This window comes from Cylas formicarius, unplaced genomic scaffold (assembly GCF_029955315.1).
Source record: "Cylas formicarius isolate icCylForm1 unplaced genomic scaffold, icCylForm1.1 PGA_scaffold_5__7_contigs__length_24384050, whole genome shotgun sequence".
Taxonomy (NCBI): Eukaryota; Metazoa; Arthropoda; class Insecta; order Coleoptera; family Brentidae; genus Cylas; species Cylas formicarius.
This window is the reverse complement of record NW_026844341.1, coordinates 9792109-9817148: the sequence shown is the minus strand read 5'-3', so window position 1 is coordinate 9817148 and position 25040 is coordinate 9792109. Positions and strand designations below refer to the sequence as shown.

The 25040-nt window shown below is 34.2% G+C and overlaps 1 protein-coding gene across 4 annotated transcripts; it reads left to right on the top strand.

Moving 5' to 3' along the window:
- Nucleotides 1-1894: 1894 nt before the first annotated feature.
- On the top strand, nucleotides 1895-24266 carry LOC132701992 (uncharacterized). 4 transcript variants are annotated; one of them, XM_060670377.1, is made up of 6 exons: nucleotides 1895-2044; nucleotides 3674-3992; nucleotides 6646-7236; nucleotides 16194-16512; nucleotides 20783-21078; nucleotides 23505-24266. In XM_060670377.1, the coding sequence occupies exons 2-5, from the start codon at nucleotides 3704-3706 to the stop codon at nucleotides 21009-21011; spliced, it is 1428 nt and encodes a 475-aa protein (XP_060526360.1). In that variant the 5' UTR covers nucleotides 1895-2044; nucleotides 3674-3703; the 3' UTR covers nucleotides 21012-21078; nucleotides 23505-24266. The 4 variants fall into 4 exon arrangements, with proteins under 4 accessions (XP_060526360.1, XP_060526358.1, XP_060526357.1 ...); XM_060670375.1 differs by lacking the exon at nucleotides 23505-24266 and adding an exon at nucleotides 21133-21391 and having other exon boundaries at nucleotides 20783-21074; XM_060670374.1 differs by lacking the exon at nucleotides 23505-24266 and adding an exon at nucleotides 21133-21391.
- The last annotated feature ends 774 nt before the right edge of the window (nucleotides 24267-25040 follow it).

Here is a 25040-nt window from a genome sequence, read left to right as displayed (position 1 = left end):
AGTCACGTTTATGATAAAAACGTCTTAAGTCAGTTATTGCTTTAAACGAGTATAAAGAATTGAGAAATTTTGTGAACTCCTCTGTGAGAATATATTCGGCAAGTACATTTAAGGCTAATCCAAAAAAATATTTGGCGTACTTTGACCAGACTTCAAGTGCACTTTTACTTCTTTTAAGGCTGTTGGTGGTATTGATCATCGCTTTGTATCTGCAAATTGTACTAATAAACAATTTGCTAAAGTGTACCGGGAGGAACTTGATTGGTATTAATGCTAACGCTCATGGCTCAGACGTATTTAGTCTATTATATCACTTTCCTAGTTAACAAGTGTCTTTTGTCTGGGGTTTTCCTGGACTTTTGGAAGCAAGCTGAAGTTATACCCATTCCGAAGAAAAAATGTCCAAATGGCATTAACGATTTTAGACCAATCAGTTTGTTACCAACCATCTCAAAGGTTGTTGAAAAAATTGCATTGAAACAACTTCGTCAGTTCCTATGCGATAACAAAATCCTCCCAGATACTCAATCGGGTTTTCGAACTCTTCACTGCACTACTTCTGCTTTGCTTCATGATTTATTGAGAGCAGTTGTTTCTAAACTAAACTCTTGTCTCATTCTGTGGGACTATATCAAAGCGTTCGACACATTGGATTATTTCCTTCTGTTGACTAAACTGAAATACTTCGGAATAAAAGGTACTGCTCTTTCATTTCTTAAAAATTTTCTTTTTCAGAGACACCAAAGAGTGGTTATAGAAAATACTTATTTAGATGCAATTGCTTTGGAAAGGGGTGTTCCCCAGGGGAGTATTCTGGAACCTACCTATTCTTTTCGCATTTTATACAGCTGACTTCTCTTCTTTTCTTAAATTTTGGAAATCTCAGCAATACGCCGATGATCTTTTGTTGCTAGTGAAGCTAGTAAAATAAATTTCGATCTCAAAATAATTTCGGAGGCGTCTCTTATTGAATACCCGCAAAACGCAGAGGTTATTATTTGGAAATAAAAGGGAATAAATTGTAAGTGATCATATTAATTCTCCTTCTTCGACTCGGGCATAAAAATGTAGGATTATGGTTCAACGGTGACTTGCGGTTTTCTAAATATGTTGACTCGGTGTTACTAAAATCCGTATATAATTTGAGGACATTGTACATTCATAAACATCTTCTCAGTAAGGAGAGACTCCAACGACTTCAGAATGCTTGTATTCGTTTTAGTTATAATCTCAGAAAGTATGATCATATTTCCCAGTGCCTCTCTGATTCGGGTTGGCTCAAGCTGGAGGGCCGTTATAAATTTCAGTTAGTAACCTTTGTTTTTCTAATAAACTCCAATAAGACCCCGTCTTACTTGTTTGATAAACTTTGCAGAGGAAATGATATTCATTATCGAGACTTCGTTAATTTTCCAGAGATCCAGAGCCATAATTAATGAAATATCTTAAGCAATAACGTCCCTCCCCACAATAAAGTCCTTCGAAAAACCGTTAATATTGTTTATTAGTCCGAACAGTATCTAGCAAAATCTTATGAATTTATGATGTACATTTATTTGTGTGTGTATGTTGTTGACAATTATGGTGTTATGCTGTTGTCTGTTGTTGTGGTTAAATGAAAGAGCGCAATTTTGCGAATGTCGCCTCTGTTCTATCATAACTTATATTGTAATATTTTAATTTTTAATAAAGACAGTTTATTATTATTTTGTATAATTTTTCGAAAGCTTTCAACGTCGATTCAGTGGCGGAACGACTCAATTCATTTTGTAGAGTAATGAAACCGCGACTCGTGCTCCTTAATAAAATCTAAATTTAAATTCGGCGACTAAAAATATTTTTCGAGCTCGACCAGTGGTTTCGGTAGTTATGTTATTGTTTTGATCGCCGTCGATATTTTTTGTTTGTTAAATTTCGTGCAGTGTTTCCTGCAAAATGTGAATGGAAACTAATCAACAAGTGTGATGGAAACTGCGTTAAATTTTTATTCGAATAGCACATGCAAAAATTCAACGTTGATTTTAATTTTTGAAAAATTGATAAGGTAAGTGGAGTCATCAAAAATAAAAAGCAGTTTATCGTCATTATGTAGTGGCAGGAATGAATTGTGTTCGTTATCTAAAAATTATAAATTAATTTTATTTTTAAATGTAGTTTAAATCTTCAAAAAACGTTTTGTTTTTTTATTCACATCTCTATCTCACTTAAATTAAATAAAGTACAAAATTTAATTTAACTTACATTGACGACTCACACTTTCGATCGGATATCTACGTGCCCTACCCGCAGCGCTCTGCTTGTGCCAAAACAAAACTCGTGACTCAAATGCCCTTTCAATCAAACTTGTTGTCTAATGTACTATTGTTCTATTCTTGTAGTATGCGTAGTTTTCTCCAATATAACCGGAAGTAATTTGATAAAATTTCCGCAATGTTGCTCTCGTTTCTCTAAAAATATTTTATCAAAGTTGTTCTAACTCAGTCGTCAAAAGAAGAACTGGACCATTGTTGATAAGTTTCGAAATTCAACTCACTGCCCGGAATGACAATATTCTTCAACTCCTCTGAATTTGGGTTATGTAAAGCCTTGAAGCTAGATTGCAGAAGAAGAATCCGTGCATGTCACTAGATCTGCAGTACATTCTTTGAAATTTGAAGATTGTAATACAGTCTGGCACAAAGATAGTACAAGAACAGAAATATTAATAAAAATATCAATATTCATGAATACGCAAAGGAAATTAGAATCACCAAAGTCAAATCCTTGATTGCGTTAATGACGTTATCAATTTCGAGCTTACATTAATTTTTAATAACATAAAGGTCTCTGGTTTAGCTTTATTATGAGTTCTTTATATTTCAATTTCAGTCAAATTTTTCTAAAAAATACAAATGCTTGTATAGAACATATTTTTCTCGTAACGGTCAAATTTATGAACCAACGTCTGGAACAGGTTCTGCAATATCACCAGTTATCGCCACCAGAAACGCTGCCTTGGTGATACTTTTATTATTTGGCCTCATGGTCAAGAATCCCTCCGAAATATTCTTAGCCATTTAAACTCTGTACACGCTAACATACTCTCCCATTCTTTGATAATCTTATAAATAGAAAATCAGACCTAACATTGAGTCATTATATTTACAGAAAATCTACGCACACAGACCGATACAAGATATACTTCACCGCAACCTTCCAAAGACAATAAGTCTGAAAGCAATTGCCACTGTAGTCTTTCCTTACATTCAAAACGCTTCAAGCACTTATCAAAAGTTATTAAAAAATATAAGGTTTCAGTCTAAAAAGTCAACAACTTTTAGCAAGTTTCATTCATAAACAAGCGATCCATGAGGAATCCTAATAAAATAAAATTCAAACTTTCTTCGGTAGTATTTCATTACAATTTGCTAAGTTGTTCAAAACTACACTGAAACAATTTCCAATCCAAGTTAAGGATTCTGTGGATTCTTTTCTTAATCAGTATATTCCATGAACTGTTAATATTGGTATGCAGTTTATATCGAACAGTTTGTTATGCACCAGTAATGAAAGTAAAATGTCAACAAAAATCCTATGCTCTTTTAGAATCCTAACTCGTTTGTGTGTTTGAATCATTAGTTTTGGAGTGTAAATTGTTTTTTCAAGAAAAATCTATTTTATCTACTTTTTGTAGCTGACTCAACGTTCCACGACTAACAAAAACATGTCTCCGAAGAAACCCGTACTGCCGCTAAACTACCTCGCGTTGAAAACCCTGTCGAATCAGCTCATTCACGCGTTGAGCGACGAAGAAGGGAAACAATTCGAGGAAGTTGGCGAGTACATGGACGCGACCACATACGAAACACTCCAAGATTTGCTAAAAGAAATTTTGTCCTGCGTGAATCTGGACGCGAGCATAAGGTATAGCTGTCTGGAAATTCTCTTGCGAGAGGATGTGAAGAAACTGGATGTCGGTATCTTTCCGAGGTTTTACTACGAAAAAATACTGGGTAGGTAAAGTGTGCCTCAAAATATATCGTTTCACCAATCATCCTCTTGGTTTCTTCAGAACTTAACTTAAACTTTATATACTGCTTGAGAGAGGCGGAGAAGAAGATATGGCATAAATGGAATTCTCTAGCAAAATATCTAGCTTCAACAATAAAACCCTTTCACAAACTGATAGGTTCGTACTTAATTCCTTTCACTTCATTGATCAGTTAAAAACCATTACGTTAGATCCAATTGTTTAATTAAGGTTCTGTTCCTGGGCGTCTCGTCTGTTTGTTTGAAACATATTTGTTCTATAACGATTAAATTTTAGAAACAAATATCAGGAACGGCTATTGGTTCTCAATTTTCACCATCCCAAGAACTCGACAGTTTCCATCTAAAACCAAAACTGGGTTGATACTTTTGTTATTTGCCCTTATTTGAACTCTGAATTAGAAACTGACAATAATCTTTCATTCATTCACATCACTCAAACTCAAAAGTCATCTGATATTAACTGAGCCGTAAAACCATCTAAACCCGAATCATTGGACCCAGAATAGAAATACCTAACATCTGCCCTTCTTTCAAATGCACATGCAAAAATGCACTTCACCACAATCTTGCAAAGAAAATGCCACTTTGGTCCTTACTTACATTCAAAACATTCAAAAATTGTAATGATAAACCAGGAGTTTACAGAATTCTATGCGTATGCGGCAAAGAATACATTGGACAAACAGCACGAAAAATGTCTATTTGGTTCGACCAAACTAAAATTCTTCTACCAAAGAAAAATCCGAGAATCCATAAAAATCTCTAAAGAATCAAATAATCTGAACTATCCATTTTTTACATTCACATTGTCTCGGCCCAAAATAGTTGTAGGTTATGTTTCAATGTTTCTAATTTCTCGCTCCAAACCAGTTCTTGTTTCCAGTAAACCGTTTTTTAAGAAAACGACATTTTTGTTAACAAACCCTTACACTCTTACAGCGGTAAGGACTTAAATACAACTGAATGTTCTTATGACCAATCATTACATTTCGTCAGACTTCGTGCAGCCATAATATGCGATCAATTCAAACCAAACAGTACTGTACGATCATTATACTTAATGGGAAGTATATTTTAAAAACATTTTCAAATTGACGATGTCAAGCTTATTACATCAAGGATATCATAATTCTGAGACTATTATTTTATAGACTTACATTTCCTAACATTGAGAATACGGCACAACCAAATTCTTCAATCATCATTTAGAAGCTGCTTATTAATTTTTGGACCGAAAAGTATTAAATTAGATTTAGGAGGATTAAGTTTAAGGTTATGTTCTGAGGAAAGTTGTTTTAGTATATTCAGGTCCTCGTTTATTAACGTTTAAAACAGAGGCCCGAAGATAGAGCCCTGCTGGACACCTGACAAAATCTGAACTCGTTCTGAAACCGCGCCGCTACACACAATTTTTTGAAATCTGTTAGAAAAATAGGATGTTACCAGATCAATCGACTGTTGTGAAAGTCAAGTTTATTTAAGTTTTGCTAATAGAAGTGCATGATTAACGGTGTCAAAAGCCTTTGAAAAATCCAAGAGTATGAGTGCAGTACGAATTCTTTTATCAATAGCGGAAATTATATCGTCTGTTAAACCAATCACAGCAACCGAAGTACTAAAATCTTGCCTAAACCCACATTGACACTCAGGTATGACATTATTAACAACTCAATAGTTAAATAGCTGTTTGTATAAAACTTTTTCAAAAATGCTGATAATTCTAAGATCATTAAAATTTGTTGGATTTTTTATCTTAGGTAAGGGCTAAAAGGTGTGCAATGTTTTAACATTTTAATATTTATATTATCCTCGCCTGCGGCATTAGTGCGTATGTCTTGAATTATTTTTTGAATATCCGATATTTCTGCCATATGAAAAGAAAATCGAGCATTATCATTTTTATAAAAATGAACTTTGGTATCACAGTCAGAGACCCTTAGCAGAATTTTGCCGAAATATGCATTCATCTGATTTGGATTTGCCAAGTTAATTGAAATATCTTTATTACTAGAACACGTGTTAAGTGAACTTAAAGATTTCCAAGTCTTTTTTGGATTTTTTTCTACACAAATAGTCTTGGGCAATAATTCGGCAACGAGTTCTTTTAAAATCCTGCAGAGCGCAGTTTCTCTGTTTCATATATAGCTTAACATTGGGTGTAAGCCAGGGGTTCAAGGTTTAGTTACTCTGACATTTTTAAAAGGGGCATGCTTGTTAAAAACAGACAGCAGAAAATTGTTAAAAAGTGCAATCTTGGTATTAATATTATTTTGATAAAATATTTCATCCCACTGAGTTAAATAGAGATCTTGTAAGAATAAATTAACATTAAAATTAGCATAGTCCCGGTGAGTAATAACTTTTGGCTATAAACGAGATTTTTCTATTTTTAAACAACAATAACCTAGACAGTGATCAAAAACTTCACCCACTAATATAACTTCACAACTACCAATCATCGATTCATTAGTCAAGAAAATAGGATCCAATAAAGAAACAGTTGATCTGGACATTCTAGTGGGCTCCCTAACTATTTGAATAATTTTCAAAAAGTTTAATCTACAAGAACTTGTTTTTTCTGAGTGCTAAATTTATAAATTGGAGTTTTTTCAGAAACCATAACCTTCAAAGGTAAACGCCTGCAACAGTTGAACCTCAAAGGCGTGTGGGTCAGAGATTATCCTCACCTTTTGAGTAACTTGGTCGACAATCTGAGACAACTGAAAACCCTGATCATTCCCCACATGGCCGACGATTCGGTCTTGACTTCAGTCGTACGCCTCAAGCATATCACCATCCTCGACATATCCGGCGAGGCCTCTTACACGCGCGACGGCGTCAGAACCCTCAAAAGTGACACCCTCAAAGTATTGGATATCGGCAATTTCGGTAAACCCTCGTTGTGCCAAGGCGACCGGGTCAGCTACGAATTAGTATCGGAAATTTTGGAAAACCTACCGAATTTGACGAGCCTGAAAACCTATTCCTTCACCGGCCACGCCCTCCTACTCTTGTACGAAAAGAACCCGCATTTTACGACGAAACTCACTTACCTACACGACACTGGGACAACTTTAGAAGGCATACGGGCCATCGTCAAGTTGTGCCCGTTGCTGGAAAGTGCTCATTTCGATAGTGTAAATGAAGGGGTTGTGCGAGAATTTCGTCGATTGAGGAGACTCAATTCTCTAAAGCTCACGAAAGGTAAAATTTTAGGTCACCAACCATTAACTGAAGGCTACGTATATATTTACCAGCATGTTTTGTTAACACTCTAACTTTTTCGAACTAACAAAATTTTTGTGTGCAGTATGTCCACGGATCGAGTAGACAAGAGAAAAATAGATAAAAAAAAATTTAAAGATAAGTAAAAAAGTCATTTTTTATAACAATAAGGTTTGTTCGAAAAGTACCACATACTAGTAGACATATAGACTTGATCGTGCGCAAATTCTGACTTTGGACCCCAAACAATATAGGCGCTGACAGACCTTCAGTGTTTGAATGCGACATTTTTACGGCAGTATTTTCTCAAGATATTAAATTTTCAGGCAAAAAAGGAGTTTTTCTACTCCCGTGTGTAAAAAATACCTAATTACACACCGATCTAGCGCGCGGGAAGCGTCAGTTTCGTTTCCCAGGGATCCGAGCCACTTCGGACATTTCCGAGATTTGGGAGCAAGCAATCGGTTGTTTTCGGAGATATGACACACGTCAATATTTTGACGTTTGTCAGTCCTGACGGTCATGTCAGCGAACGTATTCGTGTTATTTTGAGAAAATGTACCCAAAAACTAGCATTCGTAGAAAATGTATAGTAGGCGACAAGTTCGGTAAACTTTTTGAGTCACTCGTTTATTAAACACTCGCTCCGCTAGTGTCAAAGAAACTCGTGAGTCAAATGCCGTTTCTTCTCCCGTCTGTAAAATACATACACATCGATCTAGCGTGCGGGAATCGTCACTTTACCACGTCAGTTTCGTTTCCCACGCATCCGAGTCACTTCGGACATTTCCGGCAATTTACCACACGGGTTGGGAGCAATCGGATGTTTCAGGAGATTTTACCGCAATTTTGTTTGTTGAGGTTTGTCAATTCTGACGATCATGTCAGTGAATGTTGTTTGCGAAAATATACCCAAAAACTAATTCCCAGAAAAATGTTACGCAATATATCAGACAATTTAAATACTACGTGTTACCAGCTACAACTAAAATCTAGTGGACTAGTCGGTAAGTAAAGTGACATTTATAATTTACGTTTCCCACAGAAATTTTACATACCGTTCGCAACTTTAGTGGTTTTTACAGTTTTTATATTAATATCTTGCGATGAGTAATGTATCGAATAAATACATCTCTCTCTGTCTAACATACACAGTTAAAAAGAGACAACAATTGAATAAACTATCGGAATAATAAACGAATAGGTTTAATGGCAACTAGTAAATACTTTGTTTGAATGGTACGAAATTTAGTAATCCGAGAATCTGTTATTATTTTTAATTTGTTAAATTGTGATTTTTTCGTGACCGTCGTAGAAAAAGTATAGTATGCTCGTGCTAAATAAACTCGTGAGTCAAATGCCGTTTACCGCATTTGTGGCATAATATACCATACGGTGTGGAAAAGCAGTGCAAGATTCTGTAATTAATTTGGTGTTTTTGTTCTTTAACCCTTCTACTTCTACATGTATTTTTTCATGTAACATTGTAACCTATTTTTTTTAGTTGTAAATCGGCGCAAAGCGTTAGTTTTCATAAACTCTATTAACTTAACCCCTATTGAAAATGCAAATCACGAAAGATGGCTGTTAAAAGTCTTAATATAACTTCGAGATGCTAGATATTGCCAAGCAACATCTATGTGGAAAAAATGTTCAAGAAGCACCTCCCATAGACAGAATGCACATTCCTTCACCTCAAGTTTCGTAATTGCAGATGAAAGTTTCGCCTCCCAAATATATATAAGGTTGTTCGGAAAGTCATTTCGTTTTTTCCCGTCAGAGGACTTAATTACGTTTTTTCGAAACCAACTTCACACTTAAGCCGCATAACCTTGAGAGCTGATATTGCAAGGTTTGTGTGTGAAAAAGTTCTATTAATTCTACGCAGTAGTTTTTGGTTGGTGCCCTTTTAAATATGGAGAGCAATGAGCAGCATTTTCGTCATATTTTACTTTTTTACTTCAGAAAAGGTAAAAATGCTGTCCAAGCGAGAAAAAAATTGACGGATGTGTATGGAGAAGGCGTGTTAACAGTACGCCAGTGCCAGAACTGGTTTGCAAAATTTCGATCCAGCAATTTTGATGTCGAAGATGCACTACGGTCTGGAAGGCCGGTCGAAGCTGACAAAGATGCGATAAAGGCATTAGTTGATGCGAATCGGCGAATAACCACATGAGAGATCGGTGAGAGATTAAATTTGTCGAATTCGACTGTTTATGGCCATTTGAAAGGCATGGGCTTAACCTCGAAGCTCGATGTGTGGGTGCCCCATGTCCTAACGGAGCGAAATTTGTGTCGTCGCGTTGACGTGTGTGATTCGCTCCTCAAACGTCAAGAAAATGATCCATTTTTGAAGCGGATTATTACTGGGGACGAAAAGTGGGTTGTATACAACAATGTTAAACGCAAGAGGCTATGGAGCAGAAAAGATGAACCGGCTCAAAGCGTGTCAAAAGCCAACATTTACCAAAAAAAGGTGATTCTCTCCGTTTGGTGGGATGTCAAAGGAATCGTTTTTTTTTGAGCTTTTGCCGGACAATTCAACGATTAATTCAGAAGTCTATTGTCATCAACTGGACAAATTGAATGATTCACTTAAAGAGAAGAGGCCCGAATTAATCAACAGGAAGGGTGTAGTGTTCCACCAGGATAATGCGAGACCTCACACAAGTTTGGTCACTCGCCAAAAACTTTTACAGCTTGAATGGGACGTACTGCAACATCCACCATATTCTCCAGATCTGGCGCCTTCCGACTACTATTTGTTCCGGTCCCTGCAAAATTTTTTGGATGGCAAAACCTTTACCTCAAATGAAGATGTCAAAAACCACCTGAACCAGTTTTTTGCCAGCAAGGACCAAAACTTTTATGAGAGGGGAATTATGTTACTGCCAGAAAGATGGCAAAAGGTGTTGGACCAGAATGGCCAATATATAATTTAATAAAATATTTACTCATTATACGAAAACTGTCTTTCATGTTCCCCAAAAAAAACAAAATGACTTTCCGAACAAACCAATAATTATTGAAAGTGCCAATGGACAATTGGTTTAAAAAATTGTAGATATTGGAAAACATAACCAAGAAAATTAAATAGTATTTAAAACAAGTCAATAAACTTAAATAAAAATTTGTTTAAAAAAACTGTATTTTTAAATATAACCTAAATAAATGTAAGAAAATAACCCAGGAATTAGTTTTGGAAAATTAATAAATTAATATAATTAGTATGTTTTATTTAGCACTTTAAAGAAACATCCTCGTTCCTAGTATTGGAATTATAGATGTTTCTTGTACAGCCACAAAACATACGCGTGGTATTGCAGGAAGTTCAGCAATATTGTTTATTGTATCAAAATTTAGAAAACAACATTCAAAAACTAAATTCTAACGAAATACGTGAGCGCATTTTGCTAGAAAAAATTGCATCGTTCCGCCATCAAAAAATTGCCCGTTAAAAACACGTGCATTTTTAATAGCCATGGTTATCTGCTAAAAATACCTGCAAAAATATATGTAGATATTGCACCGTGTCTACCGGGCTGTAGATGCTAGTATCAATTCACACAATAATTTAGCTATACTTAATATAGGTCGATAGTTATAGTCCCACATTTAAAGACCCAACACAATGAGAAAATATAAATAATTAGTTACATAAATTAATTAATAAAGATAAAATATCCTTTGGCTTATAAATGCAATAAGATAAACATGCTGCCAAAAATGTGCTGCATTTTTTAATAGCCTAATAATATTTATTTTACAATATTTGCACAATGCTACGTAATATTTTTCAGTGTTACTCTGAACGTTTATATTAAAAATTGCAAAAAGGGAGATAAAAGCAATAAAAAAGTGTTCACTTATAAACATTAAACTATTGTTAATTATTAGTAGAATAACTAAATTAAAAAAAAAATAAGAAACAAAAATTTCATTAACTGTATATTCGAAACAAAATTTAAATCAGCTGCACTTTGCTCGTTGACAATATGTTTCTGTGTCGTAAATTATTTTTAAAGGCTGCTGTTATTTTGACAACCACTGAAGATTAAGTATCTGCTGGTGTATGCTCTAGTTACTTTCGAAAAATCGATGAAATCGATTCTTTTGGAAAGTATACGTGCTCCTCACTAAACCCCAGATCTCGATAACGGTGAGTCCTATAGCGTCGCCGTTGGTACAGATGCAATCAACGTCGAAAAAAAAAACGTTTTTATTTTTTCAAGGATAACCTCCAAACTATTTGCGTAAAACGCTTCAATTTTGTTGCTCCAGTGTGCATAAGATATTTAAAAATGGCTGCGGTCGAACCTCAGCGTCCATCTTTTCTTTTCGATTTTCCACTGTTTTTTGGACATTGGTATGAAGCTATCAACTTAAAATTTAGCACACATATAAACCTTGGTTTCGCGACAGAACCTATTAAAATTGAGGGGCCGCGTTTACAACGGTCTAAGAAAAAGATCATTTCTCAAAAACCGTCTATGGAACCGAAAAAATTCCTGACCGAGAAGGCGCAGAATATTTGACCCCATAAACTTTTATTCTTGACAATTTTTCGAAAATGCACGGGGTTCGCCACAAATTAAAAAAAAAATTGAAAAGTCGAATATCACGAAGTATTTTTTTAGAAATTTTTGTGTCTTTTTTTGTTATTTTGGTTTAGAGAAAAAAATGATTTTGTCCAAAACTATTAACCCGTTCGGCAAAATTATTTAGCCAAGAGAAGCGGAACATCCGGTTCTATAACTTTAATTTCAACCATTTCCAGAGCAAATTATTTGCTGTAAATCAAAATTTGTAGAAAATATGCCTAATTGGTTCAAACGGTATTATAGGCTGCATCAAGAACTACAATTTTTGTATATACGGTTTTCGTCTATCGCCTACGCTGCTTGAGATATTTGAAAAAATCCAAATGAAAATCACTATTTCTCGTTCTCAATCTAGACGCGATGACGTCATTTAATATTACCACGTATTGCATGGTTTCAGAATACAAGTAGTTTTTTGAAAACCATTTACTACTCCATTGGAAAAATTCGGACACCAGGAAACTAAGGATATAAAGGGCTATATCCTTTATTTCGAACATTAGAATTATATACAGGGTACGTCGTTTGTAGGCTGGATGAATTATTAATTATATGAATTTCTCGCCCTCAGTCCAGTCGCGATAAGAAAAAATATATTTTCTCGAAAACCATTGGAACAATTCTTGGACCAGAAAACGTGGAAGATCCAGGGTGTACAGGGTGTATCGACTATGGGCAAGAAATCAAAAAAACCCCGAAAATTTAAGTTTTCGTGAGTAAATTATTAGCTGTAAATGAAAAAGTTTAAAACATAATAATTTGGTTTTAACGGTATCGTAAATTGTGTGGAGATAGATTTTCAGGTTCCGTCTATCATACAGGCGCGAAATATTTAAAAAATATATAATTGGAAATCGCTATTATTTGTTCAAATTTTTATATTTATCAAAGTTTGCCGTGACTTTGAAGTTCAGCGAGACGTGAAAGTCATTTTATACAGAGTGCATGCACAACAGAATTACATCGATTTTGCGAAATTTTCATAGTGATCCGCAGGAGCACGATAGAAAAACAATGCGTCCCTTTTTCGACAAGAAACCGCGAAGTGATTTCTTTTTGAAATAGAAAGCTGCTTGTCCTGCCCAGTGACAATTTTTAGAAAGTAATTTTTGTTTTACCTAGGAAAGAGATTTTTATTATGAATTGGAAATAAAGCCCAAAAACGTCCCCTATCAACAAAAAATTCTGCATAGTTCAAGATGGAAAGATATCCATGATAACATTCACATTCACAAATTATGTGTAGAATTTTTAGAACACTGAAAATTTTCAAGAAAAATATCAATAATATATCAATTAACAACACAATAATATTTTTGAGACCTCAGGAATGAATGTGGAATTATTTGAAAAACTTCTGCAGTCGAAAAAATAAATAATAAAATTTTAAGGAAAAAAGGTTCCATTTGGCACTCTAAATATCGTCTCTCAGGTACCATCGACAAATAGAAAGACCAGAAAACATGGATCCACCTCTCCTATAGCTTAAAGGAGTGATGAGATCCCCACACATGCTCTTCTAAAGTTAGCAGCCTCCCTGGCAGCAGTGTGGGGCAAACTTTGATTTTTTGATTTCAAAATAGTGAAACTAGTGGAAAATAGAACATGAGGTGAAAACATTTAAAGGCCTGGAAGAAGAGAAAATAGCATAAGGCAGTTTTACATTAATACAACAGATTCAAATAAATCTGGGGGTAGTGCCAGTTGTAAAATCTGCAAGAAAGAAATTCGAGGGATAGTTCAAAGACTTAAAGTGTGATATTTGTGGTAATAAGCAACAAGAAACGAATGGTAAATAATATTTTGTTTTATTATTACTTATTTCGTTTTTATTTAACTTTCCATCTCGTAAAAGATAGAAGAAGTGTGGGAGTCACAAAAAGTTTTGAAAAGATGAAGGCATTTATTATTTAAAAAATGTCATATCCATTTTGTCTTTTCTTGCCAATATTTGAATTCATACGTATTTTATTTATGTTAATGGTTATAAATTTTAGATACTTCCTTATTTTTATTTTTTACGATACATAAAAAAAGTATTTCGTATAATTTCTTTATCTTAGGAAACAATGTAGACGTGTAGTGAAGAAAACAAAAACCAAATTGATTCGACCATTTACCAAGCAGCACAAGAATATTTAAGTATTTTAAAACTTTGCAGAGAAAAAAACGCTACTGTCTCACATGCCGTAGAGCTGTGGACACATTTGCAGTGTATCTGCGAGAATGTTGCAGAATTACATTTATCAAAAATGCAAAAAATTCAGGATTAATATACTCATGCCATTTTTATTTACCCATCATTTTATAGACTACATGTTGAACCTTCAAAGGCAAAATTATGAGTTAACACCCGAAGAAAACAATCTGGCTATAGAAATAATTAATAAATTCTATGAAAACACTGGACTTTTGCCCGCAGTTGCCAATTTAAAAAAATATATGTGTTGGGATAAAGTAATAAAAAAATGAAAATAGAATACAGTGGTGGACGACATCACAAAAGCATGAGCCAGAAATTGCGAAACAGCTACCAGTAATAAAACAGTTCCAGTGTGCAACTGCTTTCTCAGCGTCAGTAGCAAGCACTTTCAGCACTTTTGGTTTTGTAGACTCTGATATAACGAACAGGATGGAAATAGAAAAAGAGGGAAAATTTTAATTTTTTTTCAAACCATATAACGAAAATGCAGAAACAATAAGTTGTTTATCTTACTTTTTTAAAAAGTCGTGTTTTACATTTTATTCGTGATAATATTTTTACGTTCTGCTTTTTGTGATGGTCTCAATAAAAAAAGATTTTAAAAAATAGGAATTTCATTTAAATCACGATATGAAACCATGCCTGGCAGCTCCATTTTCGATAAGGAATGTATCTATTGTTTCCTTATAATTTCATTTTTTGGTAAACTAAAAAATAAAATGCAAATTAAATGACTCTACTTGGATACGTGATTATTACGTCAAAAATAAGAACCAGACGTATAAGCAAGTCTACAAAAAAGGGGATTTGTAATGTAACCCAAAAAGTGGTACTAAATAGTTATTTACGCAAGATACTTACATAATTTTTCAAACAAATTTCTACATGCTACTGTAATGCTTTTTACAATACTTCTGGATTCCTCCTGCGTCGGTTTTTTGCTGGCGTGGAAATTGCTGACGTTTCGACGACCAGGTACAGAGTAGAATGCGTGCCAGTTTCCGTCAAGCTCTGAAGAAGCCAACAGGATGATTTTCGAAACGTCAGCAATTTCGACTAAGCAAAAATCGACGCAGGAGGAATCCACAAGTTTTGTAAAAAACAAGATCCTTACAGGTTTACATAGTTTACTCCCGAGCCAAGCAAGGGTTGGGAAAATAGTCGGAGACTAATCAAGATCTCTAATTTCAAATTTGTGCATATTGTATTTTTCCTATTACAAATTCAGTATTTTTTGATTGGGCATGTTTTTATTTGATCAGTGTCAAATTGTGTGTCTACTGCAGTATTCACTCACCTACCTGACCTATCAATGAAATACCCTAATTTTTAATAGCTGCCTAGAATTCTTGGCTATTCTCAAAAATTTCACTTTTTTGCGGTAGAAATAGAAAGGCAATTTCGTTTTCGCTAAGCGTGATGACAAGCGAAAACTTTTTTATATTGATTTTACGAGGATTTGCAGTCAACAAAGGGTATTTCTTATGCTTGTTCTAGAAATAATTCAACTTGTAGTTTAATTGTTTTTTTATATTTCCTGCAACTTTTGTACATTAAAATTTATTACCCAAACATCCTTCCTGTTGCTATTTCAGTGTACCTAAAGATGTAGGAAATTCTATTTAGTAAATTCACATGTAAATATTTGGGTAAGTCTATTTTCCAGTTTGTTAAATGAAAAATATAAAAGCACCACTGTTTTTCTAAAATTCTCTTAGGTCGTCACGTTTGCCACATTTGTTGTAATTTCGTCGAGCAGGAAAGTATTGAAAGCAAAAATTATACAAGTTTTCCTTACAGTTTTGACCACAAACATGAGTGTTCCAGTGGCACCAAAAATGAAAACAACAATGGTACAGGGCGCAGAGTGTTCTTTGCCACTAGTAATTACTTAGTTCGGCGTTGTCAATTAATCAATTTTTCAGAAAAATGACGGCAATATCGCAACTCAGTCATTTGAGGGGTGTCGCATGCGCAAAAGATTCTCTCTAGGAAAATATCACAGCCAACTGCGGCGCATCAATTTTTACCGTTCTAGGGCCGTCATATTTATTATAAATTTTGTTAAAAAGTAAAGTTGTACTGTTTTTTTGACAGCTCTTGTACGCTCTATGTTTTCTATGCTCTTTTAGGCGGCTTCGACGAGTTTATGGAATACCTGCGCCGCTCGGGCGACCAACTGCAGATATTGAAGCTGAACCACAGCAAAAACACGTCACTAGACCTTTCGGAAATCTGCGTGACAGCGCCTTGCATCGTAACTCTCGATTGTTTCCAGATGAAGTTGATTTTCACGGAGATCGACACCTACTTCGTGTCCCTCCAGAGTATCGAGATCTCGTACTGCGAGGTCTCTGATGAGTGCGTGAGGTACATAATGACGAATTCGCCATTTTTACGGAGGATCGTGGTCGGATGCACGTTGAACATGACAGATGGTGACGTATTCAGGTACTTTTACCATTAGAAAATACGATGACACCAAATATACAAAAATTATAAACCATTACAAGATTAATTACAATGTGTTATTTTGTATTTAAACGTTCACTATTATCTCACACCATTATCATAGGAGTGTTAAACCGATATGGGCTTAGAGTCTTCAAACTCTATTTCACTGGTCGTACCCAATGTGTCAAGCTTGGAAATAATCGCAATGAACGCAAAGAAGGAGAAATTGGCGTGCCACAAGGCACTTTACTGGGACCATACCTATTTATTATCTATATAGGGTGTTTTGTAATTGAATATCAATAACTAAAGGGACGATTTTTGGGTCCCTTCTTAAAATGGACGAATGCAACATCATTAAACTACGTTCGTACAGGTTGGCCCAGGATGTTTTCTAGTTGAATGTCAATAATTAAGGGGGTCATATAAGGGGCCATTTTAAAATGAAAATATATTTTTTTGATATCTGTAATACCACTGTAGATATTTTAATGAAGCTTGGTACACATGTATCAAGAGGCATTATTTAGTGTAGCGCAATGGCAGGCCCACGAAATTTCACCTGTCTATTTTGGCAGAATTGAAATTATTCTTACTCTCAAACAAATGTATGGTCATAACAATACATCCGTCACACTCAGATACAACGAGAACTATGACAAACAACTAGTGAAGCATAAATCAAAGATTTGTAAACCACTTAGGCACTAAAATATATAATGCGATTCCTAAAAATATAAAAACGAGAAAGTAAAGTTCATTATCTTACTGGTTTCGAAAGTTAGGAGAAAATGGTAAATACCTAAGTTGTGAAAATTGTCAATTGATTCATTTAAAATTATTTTACAACGGATCAAACAAGCGTAACTAATACAACATATATTGTCTTAAAGGGATGAACCTATTTTTAAATTTTGTGTTGAATCCCTGATAAAAACCTGATATTTCCTCCAATATTTGAATTTCTCTAAATAAATACTAATTGTCACACTTACAAAAATACAAAACCGCCATTATTTTTTAAGGTAGATCACTGATATTGAATATTAACGTTATTCGAAAATGACATTAAAGATATAGCCAAAGAAATTCCAATTACATACTACAGGGTGTTCAAAATAAACGAGTATATTTGGATCATTTTAAATTGAAAAATTGCGATTTTCTTAACTGGCACACTAAATATATTATTTTTTATTGGAAGATCTTACAAAAACCTACACTTTTATTAAGTAAGTATTCCAGTATTTACTTTTCTTTCTATCTAATACTAATTATACATTTCTACTTTTTTGGACGTTCCTCGCGAAAAACGGTGTTATTCTCCTGCACGCGTCCCGAATCCTATTTTCCATGTCTTCTGGTGTTGTAGGCGGATTCACATAAACACGATCCTTAAAATATCGCCACAAAAATTCACTAAGCCCGTTAAGCGGTGTGCGAAAAAACAAAGTTTCCAATAACTTTTTTATTTTATTTATTCATTCATAATTTAACTGTTTTTATAGCAATAGTCTTAGATAGACACAAGGGTAAATAGTGAAAAAGTTAAAATAAATCGCGAAGTATTAAAAACATGATATATTTAATAAAAGTTGTGGGTTTTTGTAAGACCTTTCAAAAAAATAATAAGTATTGTGTGCCATTTGATCCAAATGATCCAAATGCATTCGTTTATTTTAAACACTCTGTAGAAAGCAAATCAAATTGCTTTGCAGATATCATTTACGTCATCTTTAAAAATAATGTCGCTATTGTAATTATTTATGCAAGTGTGAAAAAAAGTATTTTTTAGAAAAATTAAAATATTGGAAAAACTATTAGGTTTAATTATTTATTATTATTAATAAAAAAGAATTTTAAAGGAAATTCAAAACAAAATTTAAAAATATTGTCTTCCATTAAAAAAAAAATGTTTTGTTCGTCTCGCTTTTTTGAGCCACCTGTATACTTTAAAATAATTTTAAATTTTGCATCTCAGAACATTGTTTGATACAGATTCTTTTGTTATTTGGCCTTAAGGTCAACAATCGCTTCGAGCTTTTTTTAACTATTTAAACTCCCTGAACCCCTGATATCTTTCATCTGCTCAACTCTCTTGTTTACAAAGCTGTTTAACTATCCCAACCCGAGTCACTCCATCCAGAATTTATACATCTTACATCTGCTCTTCTTTCTAATAAATTCCGTATTAGAGATATTAAGGGTCTTATCACAAAATGCACTTCACCACAACCTTCCACACATACTTGCCACTGTTGTCCTGACCACATATCAGAAGTTCTTAAGAAATTTAATTTAAAGCCTGATTTACCACTTATCCAAAAATCAACGACAAAATTCCGTGTGAGATACCATTCCATGCATATGCGGCAAAGAATACATAGAGACCGGATGGAAAATATAAACTAGACTAAAAAAACGTGAAAGAGTCTCTTAAAACTACGACAAAAGACATAAGCAGTTGCCGAACACAATCACGATACCGGAAATCAAATTTTATTTGATACGAGGGCAGCGCCAAAATTTCCCGGCCTGAATATGAAAGAAACAAAGTAGAATAACAATTTTTTATTATTTTTCGATATAATCCTCCTTAACTTAAATACACTTATTACATCTGTTTATTAACAACTCAATCCCTTTAAAAAATATTCTTTTTGTTTGTCTGCAAAATGAGCTAAAACAGCCTCTTTTAACTCAACTTCGTCGTTAAACCGCCGTCCACGTGAGTCCTTTTTCAAATATCCAAACAAATAATAGTCGCTGGGGGCCATATCTGGACTATAGGGAGGATGATCTATCTGTTGGAACCCACACTCTAAAATGGCAGCTTGTGCAACACCAGCAGTATGGACGGGTGCATTATCATGTAAAAGACGCACGCCTCTGGTTAGTTTTCCTCGACGTTTTACACGTATGCAGTCTCGCAATTCATTGACAGTGGTAAGAGTTTCTTTAAAATCTATCACAATCCCAAAAGATCGTAGCCATCACCTTTTTTGTTGACTGGACTCTGAATTTTCTTGGAAGTGCTTCACCCTTACGACGCCACTCCATTGATTCTATTTTCGATATTGGGTCAAAATAGTTTCATCTCCCGTCACAATAGTTTCTATCACAGGCCTCGGTTCCGACCCACAGAGTTCCAAAAAAAGCCCGCGCACACTCGACACTGCGTTGTTTTTGAATAGCCGAAAGGTTTTTAGGAACCCATCTTGCACTAACCTTATACATACCTAAATGATCATGCAGGATTCGACGAACACTTGTATCAGAAAGCTTAGTAATCTCTGAGATTCCCTTGACCTTTAAACGTCGATCACTCCATTTCCACAATCGCAACAGTATCTTGCGTTATGACCTCCATTGGTCGACCAGTTCTTGAATCATCTTCAAGGGACTCCTGCCCCGTTCGAAAACGTTTTGCCCATTTTTTCACTACAGAATACGAAGGAAAAGTTTGGCTGTACAGACCATCCTGCCTGTCTTTAATACACTATTTGACGCAAGACTTCAATTTTTTTTCGCAGCCTACTAAGATATGTATTTAAAAGAAGACAAAGTTTTATGCTGCATCTATGTCACGCCGGGAAATCTTGGCATTTACCTCGTAAATCTAAAATTCTCGAGTGTAATCAATTCTTCTGCCAAAAAAATAAAATCGGAGAAAATCCATAGAAACTTATAAGTAACCAAACAATCTTAACCGCGACTCAGGTCTTTACCTTTCACCAATATGGAAATCGACGATGTTCATATCCCTCCTTTAGCTCCGCCCCCCTTGAAACAGTATATAACCAGGTACAGAGTAGAATGCGTGCCAGTTTCAGTTAAGCTCTGAAGAAGCCAAGAGGATGATTGGCGAAACGTCAGCAAGATTTATAAACAACAACGGAGGAGGAATCCAGAAAAATTAACATTTCTGATTATTATTAAATAATTAAAAAACAATAAATATCTTCAATTTTTAAAATGAATCTTTCCAACTCTTAACGGGCATGTGATTAATTAATTGTTATTTTAATTAAATTTATTAAATTCTGACCATATATCAAATGGTCTGAAGGGTTGAATATGCAATGGTATGGACGAATACGCAAAACAATATGGCCATTCTGTTTAGCTAAACTATCACATACATAGTTTTTTAACATCATATGAATTATTTTTGATGAAATCGGTGCTTTTTGTAGCAAGCTGCGTTATCCAATACAGTAAGACTATTATCCGGAATATTTTTCAAAAGTGCACACTTTACTTCTAGATTGTGCGCGGAATGCAGCTTTAACCATCTGGAAGAAATATGGTTTTCCTACGCTAGAAGCCTGACTTCGACATCAGTGGAATTGCTGATGGGACACTGCCCTTCTTTAAGGATTTTGGGGCAATTGAGCGGTTGGGACGTCCGCCAAGAGGAAGTCGATTATTTGAGGGCTGTGATACACGCTACCAATACGGACTTGACTCTCCTACCTATAGGAAATATAATTTAATTTCGCTCAAATAGATGGTGGTTATGACGCTGCCGTGATAATTTACCCAGGGAAGATCATTGTGTAGGTAAGCATCATCTTAAATTTATTTTTCTAATGGTAATTTCAAGTTTTTTTCAAGGAATCATAAATAGGCAGAGTGTCTGTTCCATATACGTAATTAGTTTCAAAAATGTTATATTTCGCTTAACACCAATATTTACACGCTACTGAGGAAAAGGAAGTCAAGGCATTGTATTTTGGCAAAAACGAGTAAATATATTTTTATACGAAAACATTACAATTACATATCATTCTGTCCAGTGGGGGTATTAATAATAGGAACTTCAACTCAAATTAATTGTTATTGGGGTTTCTTAGGAACATTAAAATGAGATTACGGTTGCAGCATTTTTTTATTATTAAACATTTCCAAAAGTCTTTTTTAAGTGCATCATAAACGGATTTATATCTCCTCAGGTAACTACAGACATCTTAAAAATCATTTTTGTACTTTTTCGATCAAGTCAATACAATTTAGAGCCAAAGAGATCTTATTATTATTATTATTATTATTATTATTATTATTATTATTATTATTATTATTATTATTATTATTATTATTATTATTATTACTCAAAGTCTGATTCTACAAGTTTCTTGAGTTCCTTATTAAGAAGCCAACAGACTTGTATGCTTTACTGTTGACATCAATAAAATGGTTGTTGAATTTCATGTTTAAGTGGAAATATACAGCCAAGCGCTTAACTTCGTTGACTCTGTTTAAATCGCCGATAAGTGATCACATTTTGTCATCGTCATTAATTTTCATGCCGTAATGTGCCGTAATCCTGACCAAATCAGCTTGCAATTGGTGGCAGCCCTCCAATAGAGCCACAAAGGGCTTTTGGAAGACCATTGATAAACAAAATAATTGCTTCCTTGGGGCACATTATGTACAGGTATTAGGTACCCTTATTTTTTCTTGGTCATTTCCTCTTGGTTCCACATTTTCTCCTCTTCTTTAATGGCATGTTGAACTGCTTTGGGCCAGATCTATGGTGCTAAATGTGTTGTTGTCACTCTACAGGATTTTGTTTCTTCTCATCAAATTATCCTCAATATTTCTGGTGGATAATTTCTTGTTTCCTCCAAGACGAACGTGGAGTTTTTCATATGCGTCGTGAATGATAGCATGAAAGCTTACGTTGTCCATAATTACTAATGAATTGATCAAAGCATATTTCATCACTTCTCTAAAACAGTCTTCAGAAATGTCCCAATTCTTGCCCTCCTCTCTAACAGCCTGTTACTGCTACTCCTGGATATAGACCTCCCTTTTGGATTGATATCATCTCACCAGCGTTTGATGGTCTTTCTGTGCTTGCTTTATGTTTCCGCACTTTCTATTGTTCAAATACTTTAGTTTATCGGTCACTCACCTGTTGAGCCTTTACTTCGGCTCCTGTTCTCCTCATTTTTTCATTTTGAAAATGGTCTTTCGACATAGCTCTCCCTAGAGATCTCTGAGTCCATCTTATTGATCAATGAGTGCAATGTTGAATGTTTTTCTTTTTAGGTTTATTGGACTTTTTGATTGTGCGTACCCAGTCTTATATGTTCGTTTTCTCTATTTCGACTTTAAGATTTTGCTTCTGTGAGTCCGTTTTCAACTGTTTTAGCATCTGCTGGAGTTCTTCCACTGTTCTGCTTATGAGTAGTATTATATCGTGAGCGAATATTAGGTGGCTGAAATATTGTACGTCTATTTTTATACCGCTTCCAATATGGACGATTATTAGTCTCTTCTATACCAGTATATAACCTTACTAATCGCACGTCTATATTGAACGGAAGTATCATTACTTCATTACTCTACACTTTTCTGGAATAGAACATTTGAAAATTCCGTATTTTTTAAGTTTTTTTTTTTGTTTCAATACAATAATTGAAAACGCTGTTTGTATTATACAATATTTTTGATATTTCGCGAATACGGGAGTCGTAAAACAAACCATTTGACATCAATATGTCCGAGTTACGGGTGTTTGGAAGCGTCGTAAAATTTTTACCGCTGATAAGTAATTGAATTTCCAAATGGCGCGGCGGAAATTGGAAGCTATTCGGGCAGGGAAAAACACTTTTCGCGGTTATAATCTAGGATTAAAAGATTTTTATCTCATTTTCTTACGTTGCGTTTTTTTGATTGTTCCCCGTTGTTGTTTATCGGACCTATTATAAAACGGTCCGGCGAAAATGTACAGGATGGGTCAAATTGAACTCTTTTAAGGCTCAATTATCATAAAGCACTTAATGTTAAAAAAGAAGTTTAAAACTGCTAAGTTAAAACGTGGAAATGTCAGGTACGTTGTATTTTGGCGCCCTTCGAAGTATTGTAAAAAAATAAACTAAAAAAAATATTTTATTTAATATATAATAAATAGATAATAATCAGTGGAGATTTTTAGCAAAATCTAATTAATTGACTATCTAATCAAATTATTATTTTTTTAGGGTATGTCAGAAAACGCCATCTGGTGGTTAACTACTCCAAGTGCACTAAAATTCGTTGGACCTTTTTGGAAATGCGAATATTTATTTTAGAAACTTTTCGAAACACCTCCACCAATTTCCTTGCAGAGAGACGACAAAAAAACATAAAAAAATGAATTTGTCGCAGGTTTAAAATAGCACTTTAACTACAGTTAACAAACATTAGAGGTGTTAAGTGCAATCTGGATAGGTTTTTCTTCAGACTTATAATCTTGGTGAGTGTAATAAAGTGATTTTAACAGAAGGTCATAATTTATATTCAATTTTTAAGTTCGATTTTATTTTTTATTATGAGAAATTAGTGGAATAAATATATCTAGTTTAATTGTTATCGATCTCCAAACTCAAACTCTATAAACTCTCTCAAGGATTTAGACTTAGACTATTTTGCTAATATACCAGCTAGAGACATTGACATTTTTCTTAGAGATATTAATTTTGGATGTATTAATATGGATGGCCCTGTCTGGTCTGATAGCAACACATGGTTTTGTTTCTCTATATCAGAACGTCAGTAGACCGCAGTCATGTATTCTTAAAAACGAAAGTTAATTTCCCGTTTAAGGCGCAAGCTGCAATTGTTGATCATGAAATCACAGACCATCTGCAAGTCCACATAAATTATTCTTGTAGGACAGAAGGTGCAGATGAAAATATCTCCCACAAAACAAAAAAAAAACTTTGACAAATTTATGATATTTTAGATATTCATGAGCCTGGAATGGCAATTGATCTTCTCATTAATATGTTAGGTAAGATTGTAGATAAGTCTCAGCAGATAGTAGCTTTCAATCAAAATTACCGTACAATAAAACTATGGATACTTTTAAAAAACTAGATACAAAATAAAAAAATACACACACACACACACACACACACACACACACCTGCACTGATTACAAAACTGATCGAAATTGGTAAAATAAATTTATAATGAATGCTAAAAATTCTTTTTGTATGCAAAAAGTCAATGAAAATAAAAATATTAGGTCGCTTTATGAACTAGTTAATGAAGCTGCAAATGAAAATAAAAGCTGACTTAATGAAAACATGTACTTAAAAAAAGATAATACTTTAATAACTGATAAAAAAGAAGTGGCTAATAACTTCTGTGAATATTTTATCAAAATAGGAGAAAAAATGATTGCTAAAATAGAGTTGCCCATCTCTATAATAATAAAACAAAAAAGTGAACTATCAATGTTTTTAAGTTATCCCAAAATGAGAAAATAGAATACATAAATAATTTAAAAAAGAATTATGCTCCAAGAAATGATAAAATCACTTCAAAAGTTATAAAATTTGCACACTTACGTATTGTTGATCCTTTGTTGTCATATCACAAGAATGATATTTTTAAGTCTGGTAAAATACCCTATCAGTTTAAAATGTCTATAGTATCCCCTATATATAAAGCGGGATGTAAATCGGATCTCGGTAATTATAGACCAATTAGTGTATTATCAAATTTAAGCAAAATATGTTAAAAATGTCTTC